General features: G+C 42.2%; 1 protein-coding gene across 3 annotated transcripts in view; it reads left to right on the top strand.

Annotated features, from left to right (window-relative positions):
- The window catches only part of TBC1D30 (TBC1 domain family member 30), an 80,793-nt gene that overhangs the window by 35,884 nt on the left and 17,893 nt on the right, over positions 1–27,016 (top strand). The window contains exons 3-10 of one of the 3 annotated variants that reach the window (XM_035002220.1): positions 7,904–7,965; positions 8,470–8,535; positions 10,138–10,263; positions 12,554–12,739; positions 17,409–17,577; positions 19,651–19,819; positions 24,010–24,115; positions 26,109–26,234. In XM_035002220.1, coding sequence (XP_034858111.1) covers positions 7,904–7,965; positions 8,470–8,535; positions 10,138–10,263; positions 12,554–12,739; positions 17,409–17,577; positions 19,651–19,819; positions 24,010–24,115; positions 26,109–26,234 — 1,010 coding nt within the window. Of the gene's footprint in view, positions 1–4,023; positions 4,211–7,903; positions 7,966–8,469; positions 8,536–10,137; positions 10,264–12,553; positions 12,740–17,408; positions 17,578–19,650; positions 19,820–24,009; positions 24,116–26,108; positions 26,235–27,016 lie in introns of those variants that run through there. The other 2 variants (XM_035002222.1, XM_035002221.1) reach the window with 2 other exon arrangements.

The raw sequence follows: 27,016 nt of genomic DNA, 5'->3' as shown, positions 1-27,016 counted from the left end.
TTGCTTGGTGAGCATGGAGTCAGAGCCGGGGGGAGGCGGGGGGACGGTTCTGAGTGGCATATGTCAGCCAGCTGTGGAAGCTGGATGTCCTTTCCCCTTCAGAGGCACTATTGTAGAGCATTGCTCCTCCTCTTGGCTGCTGAGGCTGTCTTTCCTGCTGGCCCAGTGCTAGAAACGGAGTGTGAATAGCTTCTCTTGTTAAAAGAGAACACAAAACCCTCTAAGGTTTGAGTAGATGAGAGCTCTGGAAGACGAGACTGTGCATGCAGACACCAGCTTGTTTTCTTGGATTTTCCCTCTCTTTACAGTTCTCTTCCTTTGATTCTGGCCGTTAATCACTATCTTCACCCCCAGGGGCCTCTGGTGCCCTCTAAAAAATTGGCCAAAGCCAAACATCAGTTCTCTTTCTGTTATTGTTCTCAGCACAGCTGAGATAAGCTGGAATAGTCAATGGACATCTTATTAAAATTAAGAGAAAGCTAAAGAAATGAACATGTACTGAAACTATGAAATCATCAGGCTGATGAAGGATAGATTTTTGTACCTGAGCTTGGTGTAAAATGTTGGGAAATCTAAGCCAAGCAGTAAATCATGACCAGGTTAAACAATGAGTTCATCTTCTCAAGTGACGAGGCAGAGTATAGCCTTTTCAAAGCACTTTTCCTCTGGTGGGGCAGGTGTGACTGAGTAGCTTATATATCCCGTCTGAGCCAGGTTTACTTTTGCAGATTAATAATCTCATTGTAACAGATTCTTATATATGAAATGTATATTTCATGCTTAGAGTTGTGTCAATTCTGACATTGTCCTCAAATTCTGGGCTACTTCACAAAGCCCAGAAGTTACTGATTACCAAATAAGTATGCCAGAGTCATAGGAATGACTTCTTTTCTAGCTCTTTCAGAGTCTCATTAGGAATGCAATTAAAAAATATTCAATACTTTTCAATCAATAGCAGCCATTGTTTTTGATGCTCAATATTTTCCATCTTTTGCCAATAGTAGCCTATTCATGTGGCTCTTATGTCCTTTTGACATGACCCCATTAGTCTTGGAGCACTTCCTTACTTCCTTAGCTCATCAAAATGGTTCAGGCTCATCTTACACTTTTTTCTGGCTCAGACCTAGAATCAGTCACACTTCGAAGGAGCCCTGGTTCTTTTTAGCAGGGAATGGTTTTTGGAGACCACAACCTGGGTGCTGCAGGTATTCATTGCTGTTGGGTTATCCTTAGTTCTAAACCTACTTAGTGGGTATACAGTTGACCCTTGAACAACATGGGTTTGAACTGCATGGGTCCATTTATAAGTGGATTTTTTTTTTTGAGAAGTACTGTAAATACATTTTCTCTTCTGTATGATTAAGATTTTTTTCTCTAGCTTTATTGTAAGAATACATATATAATACATATAACATACCAAAGTATTTTTTTATTATTTTTTTAAATTTTATTTTTAAAGATTTTTTATTTATTTATTTGAGAGAGAGAGAATGAGAGAGCACATGAGAGGGGGGAGGGTCAGAGGGAGAAGCAGACTCCCTGCTGAGCAGGGAGCCCAATGCGGGACTCGATCCAGGGACTCCGGGATCATGACCTGAGCTGAAGGCAGTCGCTTAACCAACTGAGCCACCCAGGCGCCCTATTTTTTTTTTATTTTTAAGTACTATCTACACCCAATGTGGGGCTCAAACTCACTACACTGAGATCAAGAGTCACATGGTCTACCAACTGAGCCAGCCAGGTGCCCCAAAAGTTTGCATAGCAATTAATTTTTAAAAAGATTTTATTTATTTATTTATTTTAGAGAGCATATGGGCTGGGGGAGGAGCAGAGGGGGAGAAGGAGAGAGAATCTGAAGCAGACTCTGGGCTGAGCATGGACCCCAACACTGCCTAGCAGATCCCAAGACCTTAAGATCATACCTGAGCCAAAACCAAGAGTCCCCGCTCAACCGACTGAGCCACCCAAGCACTTCAGGAATTAATTTTTTTTTTAAAGTAAGCTCTATACTCAACATGGAACTCAGGACCAAGAGTCGCATACTCTACGAACTGAGCCAGCCAGGCGCCCCATCCAAATATGAGTTAATTGACTATGTTACTGGTAAGGGTTCTGGTGAATAGTAGGCTATTAGTAAGGTTTTTGGAAAGTCAAAATTTATTTGCACACACACAAAAAATTTATTTGCAAATTTTCCACTGTGTGGGGGGGAAGGTTTACACCCCTAACTCCCCTTTGTTCCTTGTTCAAGGATCAACTGTGTATGTATTTTTGAAAAAAAAAAAAAAGAGGGCACCTGGGTGGCTCAGTCCGTTAAGCGGCTGCATTTGGCTCAGGTCATGATCTCAGGGTCCTGGGATCAAGCCTCTCCACTCCCCCCTCACCCAGGGCTCCCTGCTCAGCAGGGAGTCTTCTCCCTCTCCTCCGCCCTCTCCTAGATAGTGCCCCTATCCCCACTTGTGCTCTCTTTCTCTCAAATAAATAAATAAAATCTTAAAAAAAAAAAAGAAAATTAAAGACATTTGACGATGTCTGGAGACATTTAAAAAAAAAAGATTTCATACTAGTATTTCCAATTTAAATATAATATTGCAGGATTTAAAAAACCTTAACTTATTTGTACACTTGTATTTTCTGTCACACTGAAAAGATCTTGGTTCCTTTTGACATTAACATAATTATTTGCTTCATCCTGTAGTGTACGTAAGAATTAAAAAAATCAGTATCATAACAATAATGCTACTTGTTGACATTTAAGATTTCTTTGCAGCTCTATTTGCCCTTAGAATATAATCACCATTGATGTACAGTCATAATACTGTAATTTAAAGCAACTTCTTAATTTTTTTCTGTATTTTTGTGTTATCAACAAGATATTCAGTTAGGTTCATTTGTTTTTCATTTTTCTTTTTATTAATATGTTATTCCAGAGTCAAAACTATATAAGGCACATCCAGAAGACCTCTCAGTTTTCCATTCCTCTTTCTTCCACTGTTCCGTCCCATATACTTTTTAGTTTTGATTTATCCATGTAGTGTTCCTTTTCTAAATATTAGCAAATACAAATGTCTGTTTCCTTCCACATCCTTTCCTTCCTTATTCCTCATTCATTTTTATGATTAATATTCGATTGGTTAATGTCCATCGAAGGAATGACTTTTTTTTTTTTTTAAACAGTAATGATAGTTAATGGTTCTAAACTACTTAAGTCTCCGGCTGGAGAGATGAGGATGCACTTTAAAAAAACACTGCTTTTAAATGTGAACACTTTTTTTCTTGAAGTCTTATTCTTCCAAGAGAAACAACCAGTATTATTATTTTTTACGTGTTTTCCATGCCTCTTTGAGCTGCTAGGAAAGAGTTTAACTCAATTTGGGATGAAGCTTGTGCTTCACCATCTGCCAGCTTCTCTGCCACGCTTCAGATTCGTCCTTCGGTCTGCTAACTGTCCCTTCTGACGCTGTTTGGTTAGGTGGTCACTTGCATCTCTCTGATGTTCTGCACGTGAGACTCCCCCCCCCCCCCCCCCCCCCGCTTCCCCAGCCCCTCCCAGATCTTGGGAAAAGCACAGAAATCTCCCGCTGCTTCTGGTCCCCGGGCGCAGTTGTTCACCCGGCCGCTCTCCAGTTCCCAGGCTCCGGGGATTCCAGGCTCCGCCGCTCTGCCACCCCGGGGCGCAGGCGGCAGGAGCCCGCCGGGCGCTGGGGAGCTAGGGCCGCCCCGCCTGCGCACAGTGATGCCGGGATCGGGGGCGGGAGTACCGCCTTCGTCTCCCGCGCGCTCGCTCGCTCCCGCCCTCTTCCCCGCCCCAAGCCCTCTCCTGCCTCAGCCGTGCAGGCTCCGCAGTGCAGATGCCTGCCGACCGCCCCGCGCTCGGCGGCTCCACCGGTACCCCCGACCGCCGGCCGCACATTCGCTGCTCCGGAGGGGCCCTCGACTAAGCGGACTCGCCAAGTCCGGCACGAGAAGCGGCTACGCCGGCGGGGCTGCGGGGACCCAGGCGGACGGCGGCCGCGCCGGAGCCCGGGGCGCTCTCGAATGCGGCAGGACAAGCTGACCGGCTCCCTGAGGCGCGGAGGGAGATGCCTGAAGCGGCAGGGTGGCGGCGGCGGCGGCGGCGGAGGCGTGGGCACCATCCTGAGCAATGTGCTCAAAAAGCGCAGCTGCATTTCTCGGACCGCGCCCCGGCTGCTCTGCACCCTGGAGCCGGGTGAGGACCCGGGGCTGCAGATGGGGCACTGGAAAGTAGCGTGGCGCCCGGAGCTGGTGTCTCTGCCTCAGCTGCACTCCGCCTAGGCCGGGGAGCGCTCGCGGGCCGCTCGGTGCGGGGTACCGCGGCTCCGCGCAGGCGGGGCTGAGTCGGTCTGGGAGGGAAGAGAGCGGACGAAGGCCTGGGCGCGGGCAGCGGCCTCCCAAGGCTGGGAGGACCCGCTGCCGCCGGCTCCTGCCGGAGGGTCCCGACCCCGCGGCCTGTGCGCGGTCTAGCCCTGTTTGTGCCGGGAGCCGCTGACGAGCGGTGCGCTCGGCCTTGTGCGCGTGCTGTGGCAGTGCGGGCGGCTACCCAGGCTGCCAGAGGCCGCGCAGCCAATTGTGCTGCGGGCTCACAGGAAGCCAGATCTTGAAAGAGGTGTGTGAGGGGGAGAAAGGCACAGGTTTGATACTTGGGGACGGAGGGGAAGGCAGCGGCTGCGAAGGAAAAATCGGGTGCATTTTCCTGAGGGTCTGTGCGGCGTGCCAGGGTCAGCTCGCCTGGAGCCTCTTAATTTGTGTGTCCGTGTGGGGAGCGGGTAGGAAACACTCTTGCAAGTAGAGGTTCTTTCTTAGAGCCAAAGTCCTTGCGTGCTAGGCTAGGCCCTTTATGCCGCTAGCTTGTGTTTACACATCCCTTCTTCTCTAGGCTGCATAACTCCGCGTCTGCTCCACCACCCAGCATCCGTCCCCGGGGTTTTATGGGCCCGGCTCTGGCGCGGGCGCCTGGGCAGAGAGCTTTCTGGCAAGGGGTGGCCGCAGAGGGAGCCGGCTGCACTCTCATCGGTGCTTAGCGCCGCTCGCTTGTCCCCAGCGTGGCACCAGCGGGGTTCCAGGCGAGTTTGTCCTTCTCCAGCCCCTGCCTCCCAGCGCCATCGGGGACCTGCTATCCTGAGGCTGCTGGAGAGAATCTGACAAGGCGCGGAACCGTAAAGGGTGGAACGCGTGACTGCCTTTACGAACCTTGTGGTTTCTTTGTTTTTCTCCCCAAGGAAGTGTCTAATTGCAGAGACTGTAATATTTATTCACCATCTTCCTTTACCCTTAAAAAAAATCTCCTTTCCACGTTAAAAGTGTTTTGTATTTCTGAATCCGGAACAGCCGTGACTAGCAGATGAAACATAAACCTTCTCCCCTCCCTTAGTTAGAAGAAAAGAGGAGAAAATGACCTGATTTCAGCAATCGCATGCAGGTGGTGAATGATCAATTCCAGTTAAATCCTGTGACTCATTTTAGATCATGAGAAAATAGTTTAGACTAACCCCAGCCGGTTTTCAGCACCGGATGCCCAGCAGGTGTTCTGAAAAAGCCAAGGGAGCATATTCGGTCATGCAGACAGGGAATCCAGAGCTTTTAGGTCAGTTGAAATAAGTCAGCGCGGGACCGAATTTCTTGCCTTTGTTACAATAAAGCAAAAGTCATGACGATATGCTCCTCCGTTCAGCACCCGCATCTGGACAGCAGCCTTACAACAAAGTGTTTCTCATAGTGCCTTAAATCATTCGCTCCAGCTGGAGGCAATCATGTGGCCATTGTGTCATTGCTCTGCACTGAGGCAGGACTTCATTTAAACCATCTCAGATGAGAATTTGCAGGGGTGCTTGATATACCCTTGGGGAAGGAAATCTAATCTATTTAGGCAGAATATGCTTGTGGCCCTGAAACCTTGAAAAGACATATCAGGGCATTGATTGGATGCCTGGGATTCTGTACCACAGCTTGACTTTAGAAATCTAGGACCCAACTCTTGTATTCATAGTACTCTTCCAGGACTCCCAAGAAGGGCATCTGCATACTGTCATGGGCTTGGGCAAATCATACACATCTCTTTCCAGCTTCTTGATTCCATATATATATGTTTTTAAAAAGGACAACTCTACTTTATTATTGTAATTTTAAATTCTGAAGATCGTTTCTATCTACATACCAACTCCCAAGCAGTGGAAGTTGTGGGGAGGGTTTCAGTATGCCTACTCTGCAATCAACATCTTAGAAGCAAATATATTGTCATAATTAACAATCATAAATTGTAAAACTGAAATGCTATTAATAATGTTTGGTATATCTTGATCCTTGAACTTTTAAGCAATAAGTCTTTAAAAAAGTGACCTGAAATATGATTTAATTGATTTTGACATTATAGAAAAAGAACATATAACATTTTCAGATTTGATTATATTATTTTAATAAAATTTACATGGGAATTAAAATTGTCATGTAATTTCACTTCAGGAACAACGGCACATACTTCTAACGTGGGATTCTGAATAAAAGCCCAATATGAATATAGCATATAGTCTTTATATTATAAACACATTGTCTTGATATATTCTCCTATTTCTTTTTTTTTTTTTTTTAAGATTTTATTTATTTGACAAAGAAAGAGACAGCCAGAGAGGGAACACAAGCAGGGCGGAGCAGGAGAGGGAGAAGCAGGCTTCCCGCTGAGCAGGGAGCCTGATGCGGGGCTCGATGCGGGGCTCGATGCGGGGCTCGATGCGGGGCTCGATCCCAGGACCCTGGGATCATGACCTGAGCTGAAGGCAGATGCTTAACGACTGAGCCACCCAGGCGCCCCTCTCCTATTTATTTTCTTCTCTTCCTTAGATTTGGGATTGGAATCAAAGAAGTTTATTTAAAGTTGTAGACAACTTGGAATTAGAGCTCAGTTATATTTTTAGCTTGTAGTCTATGATTAAACACACCAACTGTTTTATCTTCAGTGAGCAAGTGTATCATGACAGAATTTTAAGATAACATGAAAATCTCCAAATAAGATTGTTAACGTGGATTATTCCACAAGTGAGAAGACAGTGATATTATTTTTTTCCTTTTTTTTCTTCATTTTTTTATTATGTTAATCACCATACATCATTAGTTTTTGATGTAGTATGACAGTGATATTATTTTTATAACTTTTAATATTTCACTGAAGTTTCCTTCATAGACTTAGTCCATGCAAATGTCTTAGAAAACAAATTCTGTAAGTAGAGAATTCTCTTCCTAAGTTTCATAAATATTAATTATACTCTGCTGGGTCATTAATAGTTAAACATCACAACAATCTACTGAGATAGATATTATCTTCATTTTAAAGATAAAGAATCGAGGGGCACTTGGGTGGCTCAGTCGGTTAAGCCACCGACTCTTGGTTTCGGCTCAGGTCATGATCTCATGGTCCTGAGATCCAGGCCCGCCTGGGCTCTGCTCTGGGCATGGAGCCTATGTAAGAGTCTCTCCCTCTGCCCCTTGCCCCCCCATGTCCTCTCTCTCTCTCTCTCTCTCAAAAAAGAAAAAAAAGAATTGAGACTGAGACAAGTTAAATAATTTGTTTGACACTAGGAACCAAAGTTGAGTGGGGGATCTGAGTGACTCCAAGTCTGTGGTGTCATGTTTTTGGTTTTTTTACACTACTCCAGACCACTGTGGAAGCCACCATTCTATGTGATAAGCTCTATTCTAGTGGCTCCGGGATATTTTTCTATTTTAGAAATCAGTATTATTACCTTTTATTTTAGCAAACTTGACTAAAATTTAGTAAAAATATGTTTTAAAATTTTATGATGATTCAGTAGAATCACATTAATTTTTACTTTTATTTTTGATCTAACTTGTTATTTTCTTCCAAAATAACAGTTATATATTTTTCTTTTAGGAGTTGACACAAAGTTGAAGTTCACTCTTGAGCCATCTTTAGGTCAAAATGGTTTTCAGCAGGTAACTATTTTTGGTTTTTGAAAATACTCTTATTTGGGGGTATCTACAAGGTACACTAAGATATATTCTCAAAGTAGGACAATTAGTGTATACTTTGACACATAAGGTGAGTCCATTTTAAAAATTATAGATAAATTAACTTACGAGCCTACAAGTGGCCTGGGTTTATACCTGCAACAAAAAATTTTGTACTTGCTATTAATGGTGCAAGTGTGAAAAAAAATTTAAAAAACCGAATATCTATTATTTTGAATCTGTGATACATGTTTTTGTTTCTGAACTAGAGCTTCCCAACCATTGTGTGTGCACATGGGTCCCAGGTGTATTGAGTGCCTAAGGTTGGAGTTGGGCAGCCCTTGGAGCCTGGCTGAAAGAAGCTCTGTTTACCTCAGTGTGCTGTACAAATTTTATCATACTCTCTGGATGTCAAAATAGGAAAAAGATTGAAAAGTGCTTATCCAGGTCAATATTATCACTTTGCCAATGTTTCTTCTGTGTTCCTAGTGGTATGATGCTCTCAAGGCAGTTGCCAGACTATCAACAGGAATACCAAAGGAATGGAGGAGAAAGGTAAGGAGGATTCAGAGGGCTAAAATACAAAAGGATCAGCACTCTGTTCCTCTTTAAAATGTCTGAAATGTCCAAAAGAATATTCTAGATTTAGTAATTTGGAAGCTGTCTCTCTTCATTATTAATTCATTTAATAAGCATTTATTGATTATCGATTCTGTGCCAGGTACTGTTCCAGGTACTGAGGATACAGGAGTGGGAGGATAGAAAAACAAACCAAGGTTTTTGTCCTCATGGAGTTTACAATGAGTACAGTATAAAGTATGTCAGATGGTGATAAGTGCCATGCATAAAAATAAAGCAGAGAAAGAAATGAGGAGAGCCGGGTGGGGGAATGGAGGTAAGGAGGTGGAATTTTAAATAGCAAGGTGACATTTGAATGGGGCCCTGATGAAGGTGAGCAGCTGGAGAGGCAGCTACCTGGGGGAAGAGCACTCCAAACAGAGGAACCACCCTTGGTGAGAGCATCTCAGGAGTGTGCAAGCAAAAGCAAGAGGCCGGGGTGACTGAAGCACAGTGAACAAAAGGGAAAGCAATTGGAGAGAGGGTCATAGAAGTAAAGGTGATGGGAGTAAGGGGATGGCAGATCATGTAGACCTTATAGGCCATAGTAGGACCTTTGCCCAGTCTGAGATGGGAAGCATTGGGATGTTTTGAGCTGGGGAGTAACATGATAAAACTTATGTTTTAAATGGGCCTCTCTGGCTTGATAATATGATGGACAAGGGCAGAAGCAGGGAGATCAATGGAAGACTTGGGATAATTCAGGTAAGAGGTCGATCAGGGTTGCAGTAGTGGAGATGGAGAAAAGGGGTCACAGTCTAGATATATTTTGAAGGCTGAGTTGACATGGATTCCTGTTAGATTGAATATAAGGTATGCGATTCTGATGCTTGGGGGAAAAAGCTGGCTGGGGATATTGATCAGTGTTATTCCTGCTAAAGTATGTTCAAATACTAAATCTCGAAATGCTTTCTTAGTATATTAATTTATAAACCTAGTCTTAATACCCCTAGAATTTGAACATTGGGCATTCCTAAAAATATACATTAAAAATCTTACAGAAACAGCTTTTTAGGATAAAGTAATCAAAGGAATAAAAATATCCAGTGACTCTTCTAAAAAAGTTATTCATTATGGGACCCCATCTGTCAGTTTTGTGTGTGTGATAGAGATTGAAGGATGATTTAAGGGCAGAGTCTGCTTCATGGTGAAAAAAGACCCATTCTCCATGAATTTCCAAGTACAGAGAGCAATTCTGAGCCAAATATAACAAGCTCAGAAGGTAATATAGCTAATCCAGTGAACTGAAATGAGAGTTGAAGATTTTTTTTTTCTTAACAATATCCCTAATGGCTGAATCATTGCTTGGTGCATAGTAGGAACTCAACAAATATTAATGGAAAGAATAAATGAAAGACCCTAATTGGTGCAATTCAGTATAGCAGACATTTCAATGAAAAGTTGATTTCTACTTGTGGACTCTATTTGGTCTAGGATCAGTTCCCATTTTCTTGTTAGATGCAATAACTATTTTTTAACAAAGAAAGGTAAAATTATATATTTTACGTTAGCATTCTTCTTTATCTGTTAATATTTTAGGTTTGGTTGACCTTGGCAGATCATTATTTGCACAGTATAGCTATTGATTGGGACAAAACCATGCGCTTCACTTTCAATGAAAGGAGTAATCCTGATGATGACTCGATGGGAATTCAGATAGTCAAGGTAAGGCCCCTGAGTTTGGCCTGTTGTCCTGACTTAAAAGGAGGTTTCTAGGAGCCAGATGTTCCCTGGACAGAGGATCAAACCTTATGGTCTGAATGTCCGTATATTTTCTACTTTCTTATTCCATTAGTTAACAGCCTTTTAATGGGAACTTTGACTGTCTTGTTTTCATAAATTTGCATGTTGGCAGTAAGAAGAAAATGTTCCTATTCATATTCTATTTATTTATCTTGCTCACCTGATAGGAGATTGATTCTTTAGCATGGGTCAGTGCTGTTAGCTGGATTTTTACATAAAAGTTACAGGTTGGGAAATTTAAAGTTAAGTATATTTCATATTAGAATAATTGGGTTCTTATTAGGGTCTTTGATAATTTCTTAACTGCCAATTTATGAAGATAGATTGATGGGTCTACTTAAAACCAGATGGTCAAGGGTTCAAGCCAGCTGTGGCGGCAGCTGTGATTTGCCTACTGGGATTATTACAATTGATTAGGGCCTGTTGCCAAAAGCCAAGGTTGCTGATTCAATTTGATCCCACTCTTGTTCTCTTACATAAGCCTCTAGCACATGGCTTTTGATTTTATATGAGTTCATTACACTGTAAGGCTAGGCTGGGGTTTTAAAACGGAAGTTGTCTCTCATAAATTTTGGCCACCAAAATTTGGTTAAGGTTTTGACAGATTTGAAGATACTTTTTCCATGAAGAAGTACTAACTGAAAGGAGATACTTTGTGACCTAACTTGGTCCGTTTCAGACAAATATTAAAAACAATGATGAAATTCTATTTTGTATGTTTTAAAATTCTATTTTGTATGTTTCTATTTTGTTTGTATGGGCATTGTCCATATTTTAGCTGTTTATTTGAGATTTCAGAATATTTCTCAGAGATGAAGTATTCCATATTTGAAATATTTTCTCTTTGTTTAAGTTGCGAGTTAAAGCGGTATACATTTTATAACAATCATGTTAAGAGGATCTTTCATTTTTCTCATTGAAGTGAATGCTGTGTCAGTAAAATGACATTAGCTCCTGAAAATCATAGTCTCTGCTTAGTTATTAAATTATATATATTGCCCTCATTAAATATTAAAGCGCAAGAGATGTTTCTGTATTTTTTATACAAATTTATAAAACAATTTGGGTAGATTTTTCTGTCTTGGACAGAATGATTTTCCTGTCTCTCTACAGTACAGATTGCATTTTTGCCTTTTTTTTTTTTTTTTACATATTGCCAGTTTATTTCTTTGATCCAGTTTGACACCATCAACATTAACTGATTCCTGAACTGATATGATATGTACTCAATGGCAATTTTTCTTTCAATTCTTCTGGTCTGCACAGAGGAGGTTCTTTGTAGGTGCCTTCCTAACAACAGCTCATAGCTGGAATTTACATTTTTACCATACCATTTAGATGCAGTGCTAAGGATTTAAAATAAATGCTGGCAACTGGAGACCTTTTTTTCCCCTTCCCTTCTGTCATTCACCTGCATGTACCTCAGGATACCTAACTGATCCAGGGTGAGTGTTGCTAGTAAGGTAACACAGCACAAAGAAGCCTATCGTTCTTTCCAAGATGATGAAAGTATTTAGGGAGATTTCCAGTTAATAACCTCTCGTTTGAAAGATAATTAGTGCTGTCTCTTTAAAAATGTCTTTTCAGTAGCTCACTGGAAATGATGGGTTCTTATTGTCACTGTTTGCCTTAACATCACATCACCTTCAGACCCGTGATATGAATTCCAGGCCCAGACTGGCTGGAATCTGGATGGTTTCTCCTTGATATTATTTAGAGTTTTGATAGCTGGGTATTACATCGTGTTTCGGAGAAAGGAATAATGTTAGTATCTCCGCTACATATGTTGAAATGACTCTTGTTTTATCTGAGACATAGTATTAAACTGTCAATTTATATAGAACTATAATGTAATTTTTGTTAATTCTGAGTCATTTTTGTATTCTGGAAACACTTTAAATTTTAACAGAAAATTATAAAGAAGTTTAGAAAATTTGCCTGACTGAAATTCCCCTTGACAATGTTCAAGTCCACTAATCTCAATAAAACTGGAAAAAAAAATGTATCTTAGCAAATTAGAAAACATTAGGAAAAAGAAAATTCAAAAAATTGTTTTCGCCCATGTGTATAGAGTACATAAACATTTTTAAAAACTAAAATCCATGCTGATTATCTGATTCTGTTTAATGCTGAGGCAGAGTTATAATTAAAGTCATTTTTTGGAGAGAATATAAGGAGCCATTTAAAAAAAAATATTGTTTGCCTTCTTCAGGACCTTCACCGCACGGGCTGCAGTTCTTACTGTGGCCAGGAGGCTGAGCAGGACAGGGTTGTGTTAAAACGGGTCCTGTTGGCCTATGCCCGATGGAACAAGAATGTTGGGTACTGCCAAGGCTTTAACATCCTGGCCGCTCTAATTCTGGAAGTAGTGGAAGGCAATGAAGGGGATGCACTGAAAGTGAGTATGAGGCTCTGAAGAGAGCAGTTGAAATTCTTCTGAGAGTGAAATACCTGAACTGTAATTCCTCTTTCTTGATGTCCCACCCCCTTCCAAGGTGTTTGCTGCACCTTTGTAATGACCCAGAATCAGCATTTCCCCCACGTTAAAGCCAGGTCAAGTGACGGACTCATGTAGCTGCCAGATGTGAGGAGAATGATTATGTTTTTGGCCCCATTTATAAAGCATCACATTTTTAAAGCAAGTTGAATACTAATTGTGTTAATTATGCATGGCTTGTAACGAATTAGCTACTTAAAATAGCAAACATGGTTTACCTCACAGTTTCTTTGAGTCAGGAATCTGGGTGCACCTTAGCTGGCTCAAAATCCTATCGTTGTGGCACCCAAACTGTTGGCTGGGTCTGCAGCCTCATCTGAAGGCTCAGTTGGGGACAGCATTCACTTCCAAGTTCATGTGGTTGTTGGCAAGACTTAATTCCTCACACGTGGCCGGACCAAGGACCTAAGTTCCTGGCTGGCTGTTGGCTGGAGACCTTTTTTAGTTCTTTGCCATGTCTCCATCTTACAAGGTGGCTGGCATCCCTCAGAGTGAGTAAGAGAGTAAAAGAGAGTGAGCAAGGTAGGAGAGATTAAGTTGCAGATTTGTGACCTAATCAGAAGTTACATTCCATCATTTTTGCCATATTCTGTTCATTAGAAGCCAGTCACTAGGTCCAGCTCTTACTCAAGGGGAAGGGCTTGTATAAGGATATGACTACCAAGAGGCGGAAGTCACAGGGTGTCCTGTTAGAAGCTGCCTACTCCACAAGTTATGTTTAATTCTGGTTGGATCTTCTTACTGGGTTGCTTTACTATTTCATAGACGGGGGGAGGTATGGAGGAGGTAAGCTGAGAGTGCATGTATATGATGGAAGGTATTTGCATGGAGAAAGGTTATGGAAGTGAATTATATTTTATTATCTTTTAATCTTCGATGCCTAGAAGCTTTATTAGTAAAAACATTCTGGAAACACTTTGAGATGGGTTACAAGCAATTTAAGCTTATAAATTGGAATATGAGTCCGTGAGTCACCAGAAATAATCTTTATGAGAAATGAAGCATTTCACATGCACAGGATGGCTACTTCCTTATGAGTTTGGGGCAATATGGGGTTGCTAATTCATATTTGAACCCTCAAACTGCTGTTGGTTGCAATGCTTTGTGATGGGTGGGATGGTATTGATTGGTATTCAAGAGCCTCCCCCAACCCCAGCCTTATGTTTGATTGTGGTAAATACCTTAGTGATAGTCCCAGTCACTGACTAATGTCATACGGGAAAACAAATGTTCCTCCTGGTTTCATGTGCATCATGGTGGAATTAATTATAAACCCAGCCTGACCTAGTCTAAATCTGTATTCACCCTTTCCTTTCTTCCATTCCTGTACTTAAGGAAAACAGTTCTGAAACTACTTGTTCATCAAATAAAGTGGGGGAGGGGACATATATGAGTTTAAAACATTTTTTATTAAGCCTTTTTTTTACTCAGTCTATCAGCTTTAGTCGATTTATTCTTTTCAGATGTAATTTCTGTGACTATAAAATGAGAACTGTTGAGAAGTTGGAATAAGCAATTCGGGTTAGGAGTGAGGTGGAGAGATCTGGGGGAGGGGACATACATGCCAATCAAATCATGAAAGAAACCCCTGAGAAACTAAAAATTCACATAAAAAAGATAGATGAGATAAAGCTGAGGAACTGAATATTTATATTCTGCTTCTAAGAAAATGAACTCTGTGAAATGAAATGACATCATCGTCATTTTGGAGTCTTTTGGTTAGACATTGAATATGCAGAGGAAAATTGGATTCATGAAGAATCACTTCAGATGCAAAGGAAAATATCGGGGGTCAATGTTTTTCAGCAGCTGTTTTTCCTCCTGCAAGTTTTAAATATTAGGCAAATATATAATTTGAGAAGTAAGTAAACCATTTTGTGTGCTTTTCAGCACTTATTGTTTTTTTCTTAGTAACTGTTTTTAACTATTTGTTAAAACATTGAGGCTCCATTATTTACTTTTAAAAAAAATACATAATTTTTTTTAGAGCAGTTTCAGGTTCACAGCAAAATTGAGAGGAGGAAGGTACAGAGATTTTCCATATGCCTCCTGCCCCCACACATGTACAGCTTCCCCCACTATCAACATCCCCCACTAAAGGTACATTTGTTACATTCCATGAACCTATATCAACATGTCGTAATCACCTAAAGTGCATAGTTTACATTAGGATTCACCCTTGGTGTTGTACATTCTATGGGTTAGACAAATGTTTAGTGACATGTCTTTATCGTTATAATATTCATACAGAGTGTGTTTACTACCCTAACAATCCTCTGTGCTCTGCCTGGTCATCCCCCCTGCCCTTCCACCCTGGCAAACACTGACCTTTTTGCCATCTCTACAGTCTTGCCCTATCCAGAATGTCACATAATGGTTGGAATCATACAGTATGTAGCCTTTTCAGATTGGCTTCTTTCACTTTGTAGTATGCATTTAAGGTTCCTTCCTGTCTTTTCATGGCTTGGTGGCTCATTTATTTTTAGTGCTGAATAATACTCCATTGTCTGGATGTGCATAGTTTGTTTATCCATTCACCTACCGAGGGACATCTCTGTTGCTTCCAAGTTTTGGCAAATATGAATAAAGCTGCTATGAACATCTGTGCACAGGTTTTTGTGTGGACGTGAGTTTTCAGCTTCTTTGGGTAAATACCAATGAGTGTGATCGCTGGTTGATATGGTAAGAGTATATTTAGTTTTGTAAGAAACCACCAAACTGTCTTCCATAGTGGCTGTACAGTTTTGCATTCCCCCCAACAATGTGTAAGAGTTCCTGTTGCTCCACATCCTTGTCAGCTTTTGGGGTTGTGAACATTCCAGATTTTGGCCATTCTAATAGTTGTGTGCTGTGGTATCTCATTTTAATTTGAATTTCCCTGATGACATATGATGTGAAGGATCTTTTCATATACTTATATCCCATCTGAATACATCTTTGGCCAAGTACCTGTTAAAGTGTTTGGCCCATTTTTAGTCACATTATTTTACCTTGAGTTTTAAGAATTCTTTGTGTATTTTGGATAACAGTCTTTTATCAGCTATGTCTTTCACAAATATTTTCTCCCAGTCTGTGGCTTGCCCTCTCATTCCCTTGACATTGTCTTTCACAAAACCAAAGTTTTTAATTTTGAAGTCTAGCTTACCAGTGATTTCTTTCATGGATTGTATCCTTGCTGTTGCATCTAAGAAGTCATCACCATTCCCAGGGTCATCTAGGCTTTGTTGCCTTCTGAGAGATTTACAGTTTTGCACTTTACATTTAGGTCTGCGATCTCTTTTGAGTGAATTTTTTTTTTTTTTTTTGTGAAAGGTGTAAGGTTTGTGTCTAGATTTATTTTTTGGCATGTGGATGTCCAATTGTTCCAGCACCATTTGTTGAAGAGACTATTTTTACTCTATTGCCATTATTTATCCTAACTTTTTTTTTTTTTTAAGATCTAATGTGTGGTCTTCAAAATATATTAGTGGGTGGAGTGACATACCTAACATTACACTCAGGACCTCCTTTCTCCACACAGATGGAATATACTGTACTCCTTTTATTGCTAAGCTCCACCTGCCAAGTCTTGTAATAAAGGTCTCAGAGGGACCCTCTCAAGAGTACGGCCCAGCCCTTATTGACTTAGTCAAAACAATGGCCCTAAAAAGTAGAAATTACAAGCCAGAGATGAGGGAAAGATGGGCCCTTGTCAGGTCTGGGAGATAATTTTCTTGGAAAATAGAGTTTTGTGTTAGACTGAAAATTAAAATGTGAGACCATCATATAGGGCCAGCTATGATTTTATTCTTAATTTTGTTTTTCCTGTGCTCTGGGGAGGGAGTGGTCTTCTAGGGAGGGAGGAACACAGCAGAGGATATGAGCTGACAGGGGAAGGACCAGAGATTGACATATAGAACTCTTGTGTTTTGCTGGGTCATTCTTGTGGTTCTTGACCTCTTAGCAAAGGTAACACAAATTTAAAAAGTAAGAATGAAAGTAGTAATTTGAAGAACTTGTGAGACAATCTTACGAAAGAAAGCCAGATTTTGAAAGTACCATGTGTTCAAACAAAACCCTTGTTGCATTCACCTGGGAGAGGAAAGTGGATCAAAAGCCGCTCCCAGTTCTATTAACTGGGTTATTCTAAGTGCATCTCGAGACTTGCTTTCGTTGGGGGGGTTTATAATGGTTCAGCTCTTGGTTTTCATAAGAAGGTTGTGAAACTGCTGATGTCAGGGAGCCAGTGTTGGGATTCCCGCTGGCTGCTGATGGGGCATGTGCTTCATCACTTCTGAGTGAGGCTGAGGGTTTGCCAGCACAGCTCCTTAGGGGCTGAACTCAGATCTAGTGGCCCATCTAGAAACTTTAGACAGCAGTGGACTATGGGTCTGAGTTACTTTAATAATTATGCCACTCACTCCTTACCTGGCATGGAGATGAGCCTTGAAAGTCCAGAACATTCGGTACTGACACATTGGAAGGATGGTGTGCTTTGGCTAACTGCATTTTTGAATATGTTCCTTCTATTTAGGACATGTGGGGATCCCAGTTTTTAGGAAGCAATCTTACTCTTTATCTTTTTCTTCAGATTATGATTTACCTTATTGATAAGGTACTCCCTGAAAGCTATTTTGTCAATAATCTCCGGGCTTTGTCTGTGGATATGGCTGTCTTCAGAGATCTCTTGAGACTGAAGCTCCCCGAATTATCTCAGCACCTGGATACTCTTCAGAGAACTGCAAACAAGGAAAGTGGAGGTAGTGATGACTCAGTGCTGTTACACCTTTGAAAATATTTTACTTCCCTGATTCCACAGTACACCTGAGCCTAAACCTTGAGCGGAAATACTTGTTTTCAGGTATTTCTGTTAATGAGCATTTGGTGCAATGAAATAGGTGGTTAGAGAACAAAAACACAACTGAAAAACATCATAGGGCCACATGTTGAACCTCCGAGTGGTCCTGGTTGGGAAGTCCATCAAGAACCGAATACTTTACCAGTCCCGGATTGACACCTAAAATGATATAGTGCACTCTGGATGAAGAGTGGAATCCATGTCTTACCATCTAGTTAAACTGCTCTCAGCTGGTACCAACCCACAGGAGTTCTTTAAAGCTGAGCAACAGTAAAATTTCGCACAGACTGTGGTTTTCCCTGAACCATGGAGCCTGTGGAGAGAGGAATACACATCTTCCTTAAGTTCTAGGAGATAAACCAACAGTCTTTTGGATTAAAATGTTCAGTGCTCCTTTTATCTATCCATGGTAAGGGTATTTAGATTTACTGGAGACGGATGGCTCAGCTCTTTCTGGAGAAGGGCTCCCCAGGACCTCCAGGTAGCTTCGGAGCCCTGGGTTGAGGCAGGGATGGAGACTCTGCTCTGCAAGCGGCCCCAAGTCGCTGCTTTCTGGTGGGCATCGCCCAGCCTGCTGAAGCGCCCGAGCTCACGGCTGTGGTTGTACCCACTGCCTGCACTTGCCTGGCTAGGTGCAGGGTACCAGGAAGAATAATGAAGTCTGGTGTGTTTCCTGTAAATGGTTGCCAGTTCCCCACCCATGCATTTAAATCTGGGAAAATATGAAAGGATGTGAGGACCTAATCGGTAATTATAAGACCCTGGAAATTTTAGTGACGCCTGGGTGTCTGTCAGCATTTCCTTCTCAGCCATTTGAATCTCCTTTACTTTGGTTGCGCAGTGTCATTGTGCACCTGTGGGGATTTCATAATGCGTCCAGATACACTGCCTGTCCCATGTCAGACATGCTTTCCCGGGCTCCACTTTTTCCTCCAAATGTCCTGCACTTGCCCATAAGCACTGCCCTCAGATTCTAAGTCTCTGAACAACGATGCTCCTTTGTTCTTGAGGAAGAAGAGAGAAAATGAGTGCAGGAGAATAGAGCCCTTTTGGCTTATCCTTGGGTAAATGCGTAGTCTAATTCAGAGGGAGGATCAGTTTAAATATCTACATTTTTATGTTTCATAAAATACATAGCTAATGCCATCAGGGGAAGTAGGAGGGAGCTCTGTGTTTTTGGCGAACTCAGAAACTTCAGTGTGAGCTGTGTGTGTAGTTTAGTTCACAATATTTTAAAATTTCATGTTGTTTAATCTCCAAATACCTTAGGCTTTTCCAGCTCTCTTTCTGTTATGATTTCTAGTTTAATTCCACTGTGGTCTGAGAGCTGGGCATAATTTAAGAAGTAGACAAGTAATGAGCAATGTTTTATCATCAGCATTTGAATAAAAGTGGACTTTAGGAGGTTTTGAAAATTGGATTCTGCTTTTAAGAGGCTAAAATCCTTTCTTTTTATCCTGTTTTTGGTGAGGAGAACATTCTCCTTAATTTTCAGCACCCCACAATAGGTAGAGACAAATTAAGTTTTAGGTTAAGATATCTGCAATATCAGGGTGCCTGGGTGGCTCAGTGAGTTAAACATCTGCCTTTGGCTCAGGTCATGATCTCAGGGTCCTGGGATCGAGCCCCAGGCTGGGCTCCCTGCTTCTCCCTCTCCCTCTGCCTGCTGCTCCCCTTGGTTGTGCGTGCGCGCTCTCTCTCTCTCTGTCAAATAAGATCTTTAAAAAAAAGATTTCTGAACTATCATATAAAGAATTTGTGAAAATCCCTTATTGAGATTTTCTTTAATCAAACACACCTATGTTCTTCCAAAAAGAGGAAAGAGAAAAAGGAGGAAAGAACCAGAATTTAGAGATCTAAAGAAATCAGCCAGGAAATGTAACATATTTGGTGGACATGGATGATTGAACAAAGCTATTTTATATCTTGCAAAGCATCTATTCTGAAGAAACACAGAGTGTTTGTTTTATTTCAGGTGGATACGAGCCCCCACTTACGAATGTCTTCACGATGCAGTGGTTTCTGACTCTCTTTGCTACATGCCTCCCTAACCATACAGTCTTAAAGATCTGGGATTCAGTCTTCTTTGAAGGTTCAGAAATCATCTTGAGAGTGTCGCTGGCCATCTGGGCAAAATTAGGAGAGTAAGTGATTTCCCCATTTTGTTCTGTTCCGTGGTGTGGAGGGCCTTAAGCAATTTTGTGCTCTAATGTGAAAAGCATCTATATTTAAGTAGGAGCAATAGAGAAAGTTGGGAAATAGTTGAATTGCTTTAGCCTTCTGAAATCTTAGTTGGCTGATTCTTGATTGTTGGGGGGCAAATAGAATCTATGTTGGGGAAGGGGGCAGGCTTTTCCAGGTCTGTAGATCTCCTCCTCCTCAGTGCTAGTGTTCTGGCTGGTTTACTCTGCAGCCTCTCCCCAGTCTCTAGTTGGGAAGATGGGGAGGGCGAGGAACGAGATAGAAGAGGAAGGTCGGAGAGGAGTAGCTGTGTTTGTTGATTATAACATTCACAATTTGGATGATTTTTGAATCCTTAGTATTTATTTAGTTCTGTCCTTCAGGGTCATGATAAAATTAAATGAGATAATATGTATAAGGTATCTCTGTGGTGCTTAGTACATAGTCCAGAGTAGAACACACAGAGGGCACCTGGTTGGCTCAGTTGGTAGAGCATGCGACTCTTGATCTCAGGGTCGTGAGTTCAAGCCCCACTTCGGGTGTGGATCCTACTTAAAAAAAATAGTAGAACACATGGAACTTCTTTCCTTTCATCAAGCATTAATTCTGTGATGAAATCTGTTACTACCACACATATTACCACATAGATGTTACTTACATTTGTTACCAGTAGCAGGACTGTAAAAAGGAGGATATTTTCACCCATCTCTAATATATTATGACTATTATGTTAAAATTCTACCTTCTGGGTAATGGAAGGGACATTAGGATGAAATTTTTATAGTTAAGAGGCAGAGAAGTTTTTAATGTTTCTTTCCTAGAGCTATAAATGACTTGAGTGGATACTCATAGACAACATGTCAGAAAACTAATAAATCACTGACAGTATTTTGTTTCAAAAACCTTTTAACTAGTCTTTTTATTTATGATAAGTTGTTTCCTGGAGACTTGCAGTATTTCATACTTTTTTGCAAGAAAGATCCACCAACTATCAATTCAGGGATTTAGAAAGATCATTATTGTGTATAAATATTTTGAAACATCACATAGCTATCTCCTTTGCTTTTGTTTTATGGTACACTGCTTTTGAGCTGGGCAAATAAATGAGTCTACTGGGGATTTGGCACACTGTTTACTTATCTTTTCATTCCCCCCCTCCCCCCATAACGAGATCTTTCTGCAGTTCTACATTTCCAACCTACTCTATGCCTGAAGCTCTTTGAACTTTGATAGTGTCTGTGGGTGGGATAGGCTAGTTACTGGGTAACTAGTTTATGGGGTTAAAATAGTGTAGCATTTTACTTTGTGCTGAGTCCGTTTCAGTCACCTTTGTGCTAGTTCTTAGTTATGGGGCAGGAGGAAAAGAAGAGATTCTGGTTTTACTCCCCCCTATCCATTATGTGTAGGATCAGAATTTATTTGTCTAGTCCTCCCAGGGATGTCACACTGTGGACCAGCATTGCTCTAAGCACTCTAGATGTGAAACTAACTCATTTAGTCCTCGCCATCATTTTATGAGGTAGGTATTGTTCTCACCCCCATTTTACAGATGTGGGAACTGAGCCACAGAGAAGTTAAGTGAATTGCCCAAGGTCACCCAGTAAGTGGAAGGGCCTGATTTTGAATTCAGATATCCTAGCTCTAGGATCTGCACTTTTTTTCTTATTTAAGATTTTATTTTTTTTTTAATATATTTTTTAAAGATTTTATTTATTTATTTGAGAGAGAGAATGAGATAGAGAGAGCATGAGAGGGGGGAGGGTCAGAGGGAGAAGCAGACTCCCCGCTGAGCAGGGAGCCCAATGTGGGACTCGATCCCGGGACTCCAGGATCATGACCTGAGCCGAAGGCAGTCGCTTAACCAACTGAGCCACCCAGGCGCCCTAAGATTTTATTTTTAAGTAGTCTTTACAACTAATGTGGGGCTCAAACCCACAACCCCAAGATCCAGAGTCACGCGCTCTACCACTGACTGAGCCAGCCAGGTGCCCCTAGAATCTGCACTTTTAGTAATGTGAATCTACTGATACTAAACAGGTATTGTTTATGAAGTTCAGGGGATATAGGAATCACACTGGTGGGACTTTAAATGTTTCAGCGTCTTTGCTCACTACACTTCTACGTGTTTTGAGCATGCCACTTGTTACGCGAAAGAAAGGGCAGCCAACACAGGTCACCCAAGAGCCTACAGTGCCATCATTATGTCAGGCAGCTTAAACACATGATCTCATTCGGTTCTCCGCATAACCCTGGGAAGTAGGCAGGATTCTTCTCCTGCCCTTCCCAGTGCGAAAGCTACCCCAGGAGGGTGAATTGACTAGCTCATGGTCACATAGCTCATTAGTCGCAGAGCTTGGGACTTAATCTTTCTGACTCCAGTGTCTGTATCCCTCCCCCACAAACTTTCCACTGGAAAAATCATGAACAACAGATCCATGGGACCTCTCCATTCCCCTTACTCCTGCAACTTGGCATTTCTTCTTCTCACACCACGGGTGCTTTGGGAATATGTAAGCTGGGGCCTCTTGGCGCACTTTCCCTGGCGTCTCTCCTGTATCCTTTCTCCTCTGACGCTCTGCGTTGCCTTGCTCCCTCACGTGGCATCCTGGCCAGCGAGGTGTTTTCTCCCTGGTCTCCCTGTCATACCCTACACTTGCCACGGGACCTCCAGCTAACCTTGCCGAGGGCACATCTGTTCCCACACTCCCTGGGAAGTGCCTTTCAGTGACTCTTGCCCCGAAGAGGCTCAGCAGGCACGTGCCCTCTGCTGTCTGCAGTTCCGTATGTACCCTCCCTCTTGCCGTCGCCCTCTGGCCATGCAGGCCTCCTGGCCACCTTTGTTTGCGTGGAGCTCCATGCAGGACCTGGAAAGGGCCTGCCGTCTCCTGCATCCACGTCTTTGGAAAGTTTTTTCTTCCTTTGTCAGCCTGGAGAATATTTTTCAGAACTCATCTGAAGCATTATTTCCCTTCCTCACCCTTCAGGGTAAACTTAACCACTTTTTCAATTATGCCCACATGCCACTCTCTAGTTTTGTAATAACACTTCAACAGTCTATTTCATTTAATGGCAGTGGGATTGAAGAGCACTCCAGAAACGGAAGTTTTTCCATCATCATGTTTCTTTTGGATGGCCCCATGGAAATTCCCTGACATTACTGTATGTCAAAGTGTATGTCTTATGGTTGGTGGGCATAATTATCCTACTGTACAAAGAACTTTGTAATAGAGAATACAAACACACAGTACTTTTGCTTTATTTTCAAATACATATTTATTTACTTATTTGTTTGTTTTTCTGTGCCAGAAGGGCTGTTTTATTAAAACACGGGGACAGGACCCGTGGGTGGGAAGAGCTGCCCACGGTGCTCTTTGCTTTAGACTATTCCTTTTTTTCCCCTTCTAGATGAAGGGTGAAAGTCTAACCTGCCTTATAGGTTGCCAGGTGACAGATTTCTTTATTTACATGTAGAACCAAATGCAAGAAGCAGGGTGTAATTTCCAGCTGGCTTTGGTGCCCGGAGAAGAACTGAAACATTTCTGTCTGTGAAAGCATCCTGTGAATGATGAAATAGGCAGAAAAGTTCTTGTTGTTGTATTTCTCATCTTTCACCTGTGTGGTTTGGTTTCAGTCTATCAATGATATCACCATTTTGCAGATGAAGAGCCCCAGATTCCTTACAGGGGGTGATTGTTCTTCAGTACCCAATTTTGTTAGTTGTTAGTTCTGATCGGTGGTGGGCATTCTGAGATGTAGACTGTGTCACAGGAAAATAATAAAGATGCCACAGGTGGGGCTGTGAGGCTGGTGAGCAGATAGGAAAGATAGGAACTCACCTGTAATAAGTACCTCTAAGCTGCCTTTGGTGTTTTTTTGCAGACTGTGTACCAGGATTGTGATTTTTAAAAAAAATCAGCAAAAATGGGTTTATTTGGGAATAGCAGAGAATTGCAAGCCAGGACATGCAAACTATGACCAAGCCATAGGCAAGTGCCTAGGATTGTGATTTTTGTTGATTGCTAACTTGATTTTTGTTGATTGATTGCTAACTTTGATGGCAAGAGGCGACACATCCTTTTGCACCTGCAATATATACCTGATAAACAGCATGGGGGTCCTAAACATTTTCTTCTTCTGTCCTTTCTTTACCTAGGCAGATAGAATGCTGTGAGACAGCAGATGAATTCTATAGCACCATGGGGCGCCTTACCCAGGAGATGCTAGAGAATGACCTTCTGGAAAGCCACGAACTCATGCAGGTGAGTGGGCAGCATGGCCCCACCTCAGGGAACCTGGGGAGATATGTTTGGCCAGCCCTCAGATTTAGTTGTTCACTTGACCACAAGTCTATATATAATTTGGTCAGAATCTATGTCACAAGAGGAAGGAAGAAATGAATAATGGATATTTGTTATGCTTCCATTCAAGCTGTGTTGCTTTAAAGTCCAACCTCCAAAAATCCCCCAAAACTTTTGAATCTGATTTTTTTTTAGATTTATTTATTTCTTTGAGAGAAAGAGAGAGAGAGTGTGTGAGCACGGGAGGGGCAGAGGGAGAGAATCCTCAAACAGACTCCCCACTGAGCAGAGAGCCTGCCATGATGGGGGACTTGATCGCAGGACCCTGAGGTCATGACCTGAGCTGAAATCAAGAGTCAGATGCTCAGCTGACTGAGCAACTCAGGCACCCCTGAATCTGATTTTTAACCTTTTAAAGGGAGACTTGTGGGGCAACATAAATATTTTGGGGGAGAAATTGAGGATAAAAAGGAGCTTATTCTTTTAATTTAATTTATTTATTTGAGAGAGAGAGAGAGGGGAGGGTCAGAGGGAGAAGCAGACTCCCTGCTGAGCAGGGAGCCTGATGTGGGGACCTGATCCTGGGACTTCAGGATCATGACCTGAACCGAAGGCAGTCGCTTAACCAACTGAGCCACCCAGGCGCCCAAAAGGAGATTATTCTAATCAGCATTTTGGTTTGTTTTACCCATATTTTCTACTCCTGTTACTGTGGATTTTTTTAAAAGATTTTATTTATTTATTTGAGAGGTGGAGAGAGCGAGCACGGTGGGGTGGGGGTGTGGTGTAGAGGGAGTGGGGAGCAGGGAGCAGGGAGCCCGGCGAAGGGCTCGATCCCAGTACCCTGGGATCTATGTACTAGTAGTAAGTTTTAATGGGGAAGAGTTGAAGGATTTTGTTATTTTCTGGCATGTTATTATATCTCAATATCGTATTCACGAAGGCGTTAAAATTGATAGTATAGAAAAGACAGCAAATTTGTTAACATTGTCTCTTCTGTTAGGTTCTGTAATATAATTTTACCCTTATTTTCCTCTGATGCTCCTGATTCCTTTGCCGGTTGTTCCCCTTGCCCACTGTGGGTCTTGTCCAACGCTGTCCTTGGGCCTTGTTTCCTTCTTTCTCTGTGGTTTCTCTCTCCTTTATCTGGGTTTCAGTTTTTACCCTTATGTTGGGTTCCATGTGTGAGATCATGTTTGGGTGCCGGGCCCAGTCAACAGGTTGGAAAACAAAGGCTCAGACCCACCCTGACTTAGGGCGTGAGAAGTGGGGAGTTTCTACTCCTCTGTTCGTTTCCTGGCGTCTCCGGCTCCTTGTCGGAATCCCTGATTTTTAGCAGACAGCTACCTGACTTGTTGAGAATGTTGACCACCCGATAGAACTTCCCTAAGCATTTGTGTTTTTTATTTCAGCTTTTCTTTGCATTCTCATCTCTTCTTCCTTCTTTCCTGTCTTAGAGGAGGAAGGGGTCTGTCTGATGCTGATGTCGATGCTCTGATCCCGACTCTTCTCACATGTCCCGGGGTCATTGCTGCATCATCGCTCATTCTCTCTCAGAGTGAGGTACCTTTTATTGAACAGGGCTCTGGGTGCGAGGTCCATGCTTGGCATTTTCCACGTATGGGGTCTTCTATGTCCTGCAGAACTGCCTGAATCGTATGCCCAAGGCAGGACTTTGGGATACCGTCCCTTCTCCCTCCCTCATGAAACTTCAGTGGCTACCTCCACGTACTGCCTACAAAATGAAGCATGGATTTCTCAGCTTAGCATCCAGTGCTCTTGACTGTCTGGCGTTAACCTGTCTTTTCAGCCATAGCTGCTCCGTTTTGTACCCTTGACTTATTCTAGTCAGGTCAAGCTGTCTTCCGTGCTCCCAGAAATCCCTGGGAATATGCCTCCTCTGTCCCTGTGACCCCTCTGCTCAGTCTTTCCCTTCTACCTCCACATGTTCAAGGCCTGCCTCCTCCTGAAGAGTTCCAGTTCAGATGCCATCTCCTTTGTGGAACATTCTCTGAGAGTCTCAACGAAAATCATCTCCCATTTCTCTGAATCACCATGGCATTTTCTTTATACGTCTCTCGTGAGCATTTATCACATTCTACCTTTTTTTTTTTTTTTTAAAGATTTTATTTATTTATTTGACAGAGAGAGACAAAGCGAGAGAGGGAACACAAGCAGGGGAGAGGGAGAAGGAGAAGCAGGCTTCTGGCTGAGCAGGGAGCCCAATGCGGGGCTCGATCCCAGGACGCTGGGATCATGACCTGAGCCTAAGGCAGATGCTTAACGACTGAGCCACCCAGGTGCCCCCATCACATTCTACCTTAATTGAAGACCATCTTATTTCCTTAGTGATATTTTTAAGCTCCTTGAGGACAGGGACTGTGGTTTGCTTATAAACACTTAGCACTTTGCCTTTTATCAGAGCTGCTCAATAAATTTATTACTTTTCATTAAGCAAATACCTGTTGAGAGTCTGCGATTAGTTTCCTGCCTTCTCTCTTTCAATAAATGTTTGCTGAATTAAATAACACTCACAGTTGGTGGCCCTCCTTCTAGATTCTCTCTGCTCTAATACAATTGGCATTTTGCTGCCAGAGTGATCGTCCACACTGCTTGGGTCATTTCGTGGTTCTTCGTAACGCCTTCAATGATTTCTTGTTATTAACTGCAGTAAATAAAATGCTTCAGCCTAGTTTTCTAGGCCCTATATTAACGTCTCCAAATATTTTTGAGCATTTGTATCTGTCAGAAGACTTCCTTGAGGAAGATAATGATTGGTTTTACCTTCAAGGATGGCGTTGGTCCGGCTCTGTGTATGTGTGTGTATGTGTGGGGGTTCCTGCACACGTGAGATCGTGTGTG

Source organism: Mirounga leonina, unplaced genomic scaffold, assembly GCF_011800145.1.
Source record: "Mirounga leonina isolate KUSES-001 unplaced genomic scaffold, KU_Mleo_1.0 Mir_126, whole genome shotgun sequence".
Classification (NCBI taxonomy): Eukaryota; Metazoa; Chordata; class Mammalia; order Carnivora; family Phocidae; genus Mirounga; species Mirounga leonina.
Note: the sequence above shows the minus strand (reverse complement) of the source record. Positions and strands in the feature narration are given on the sequence as shown.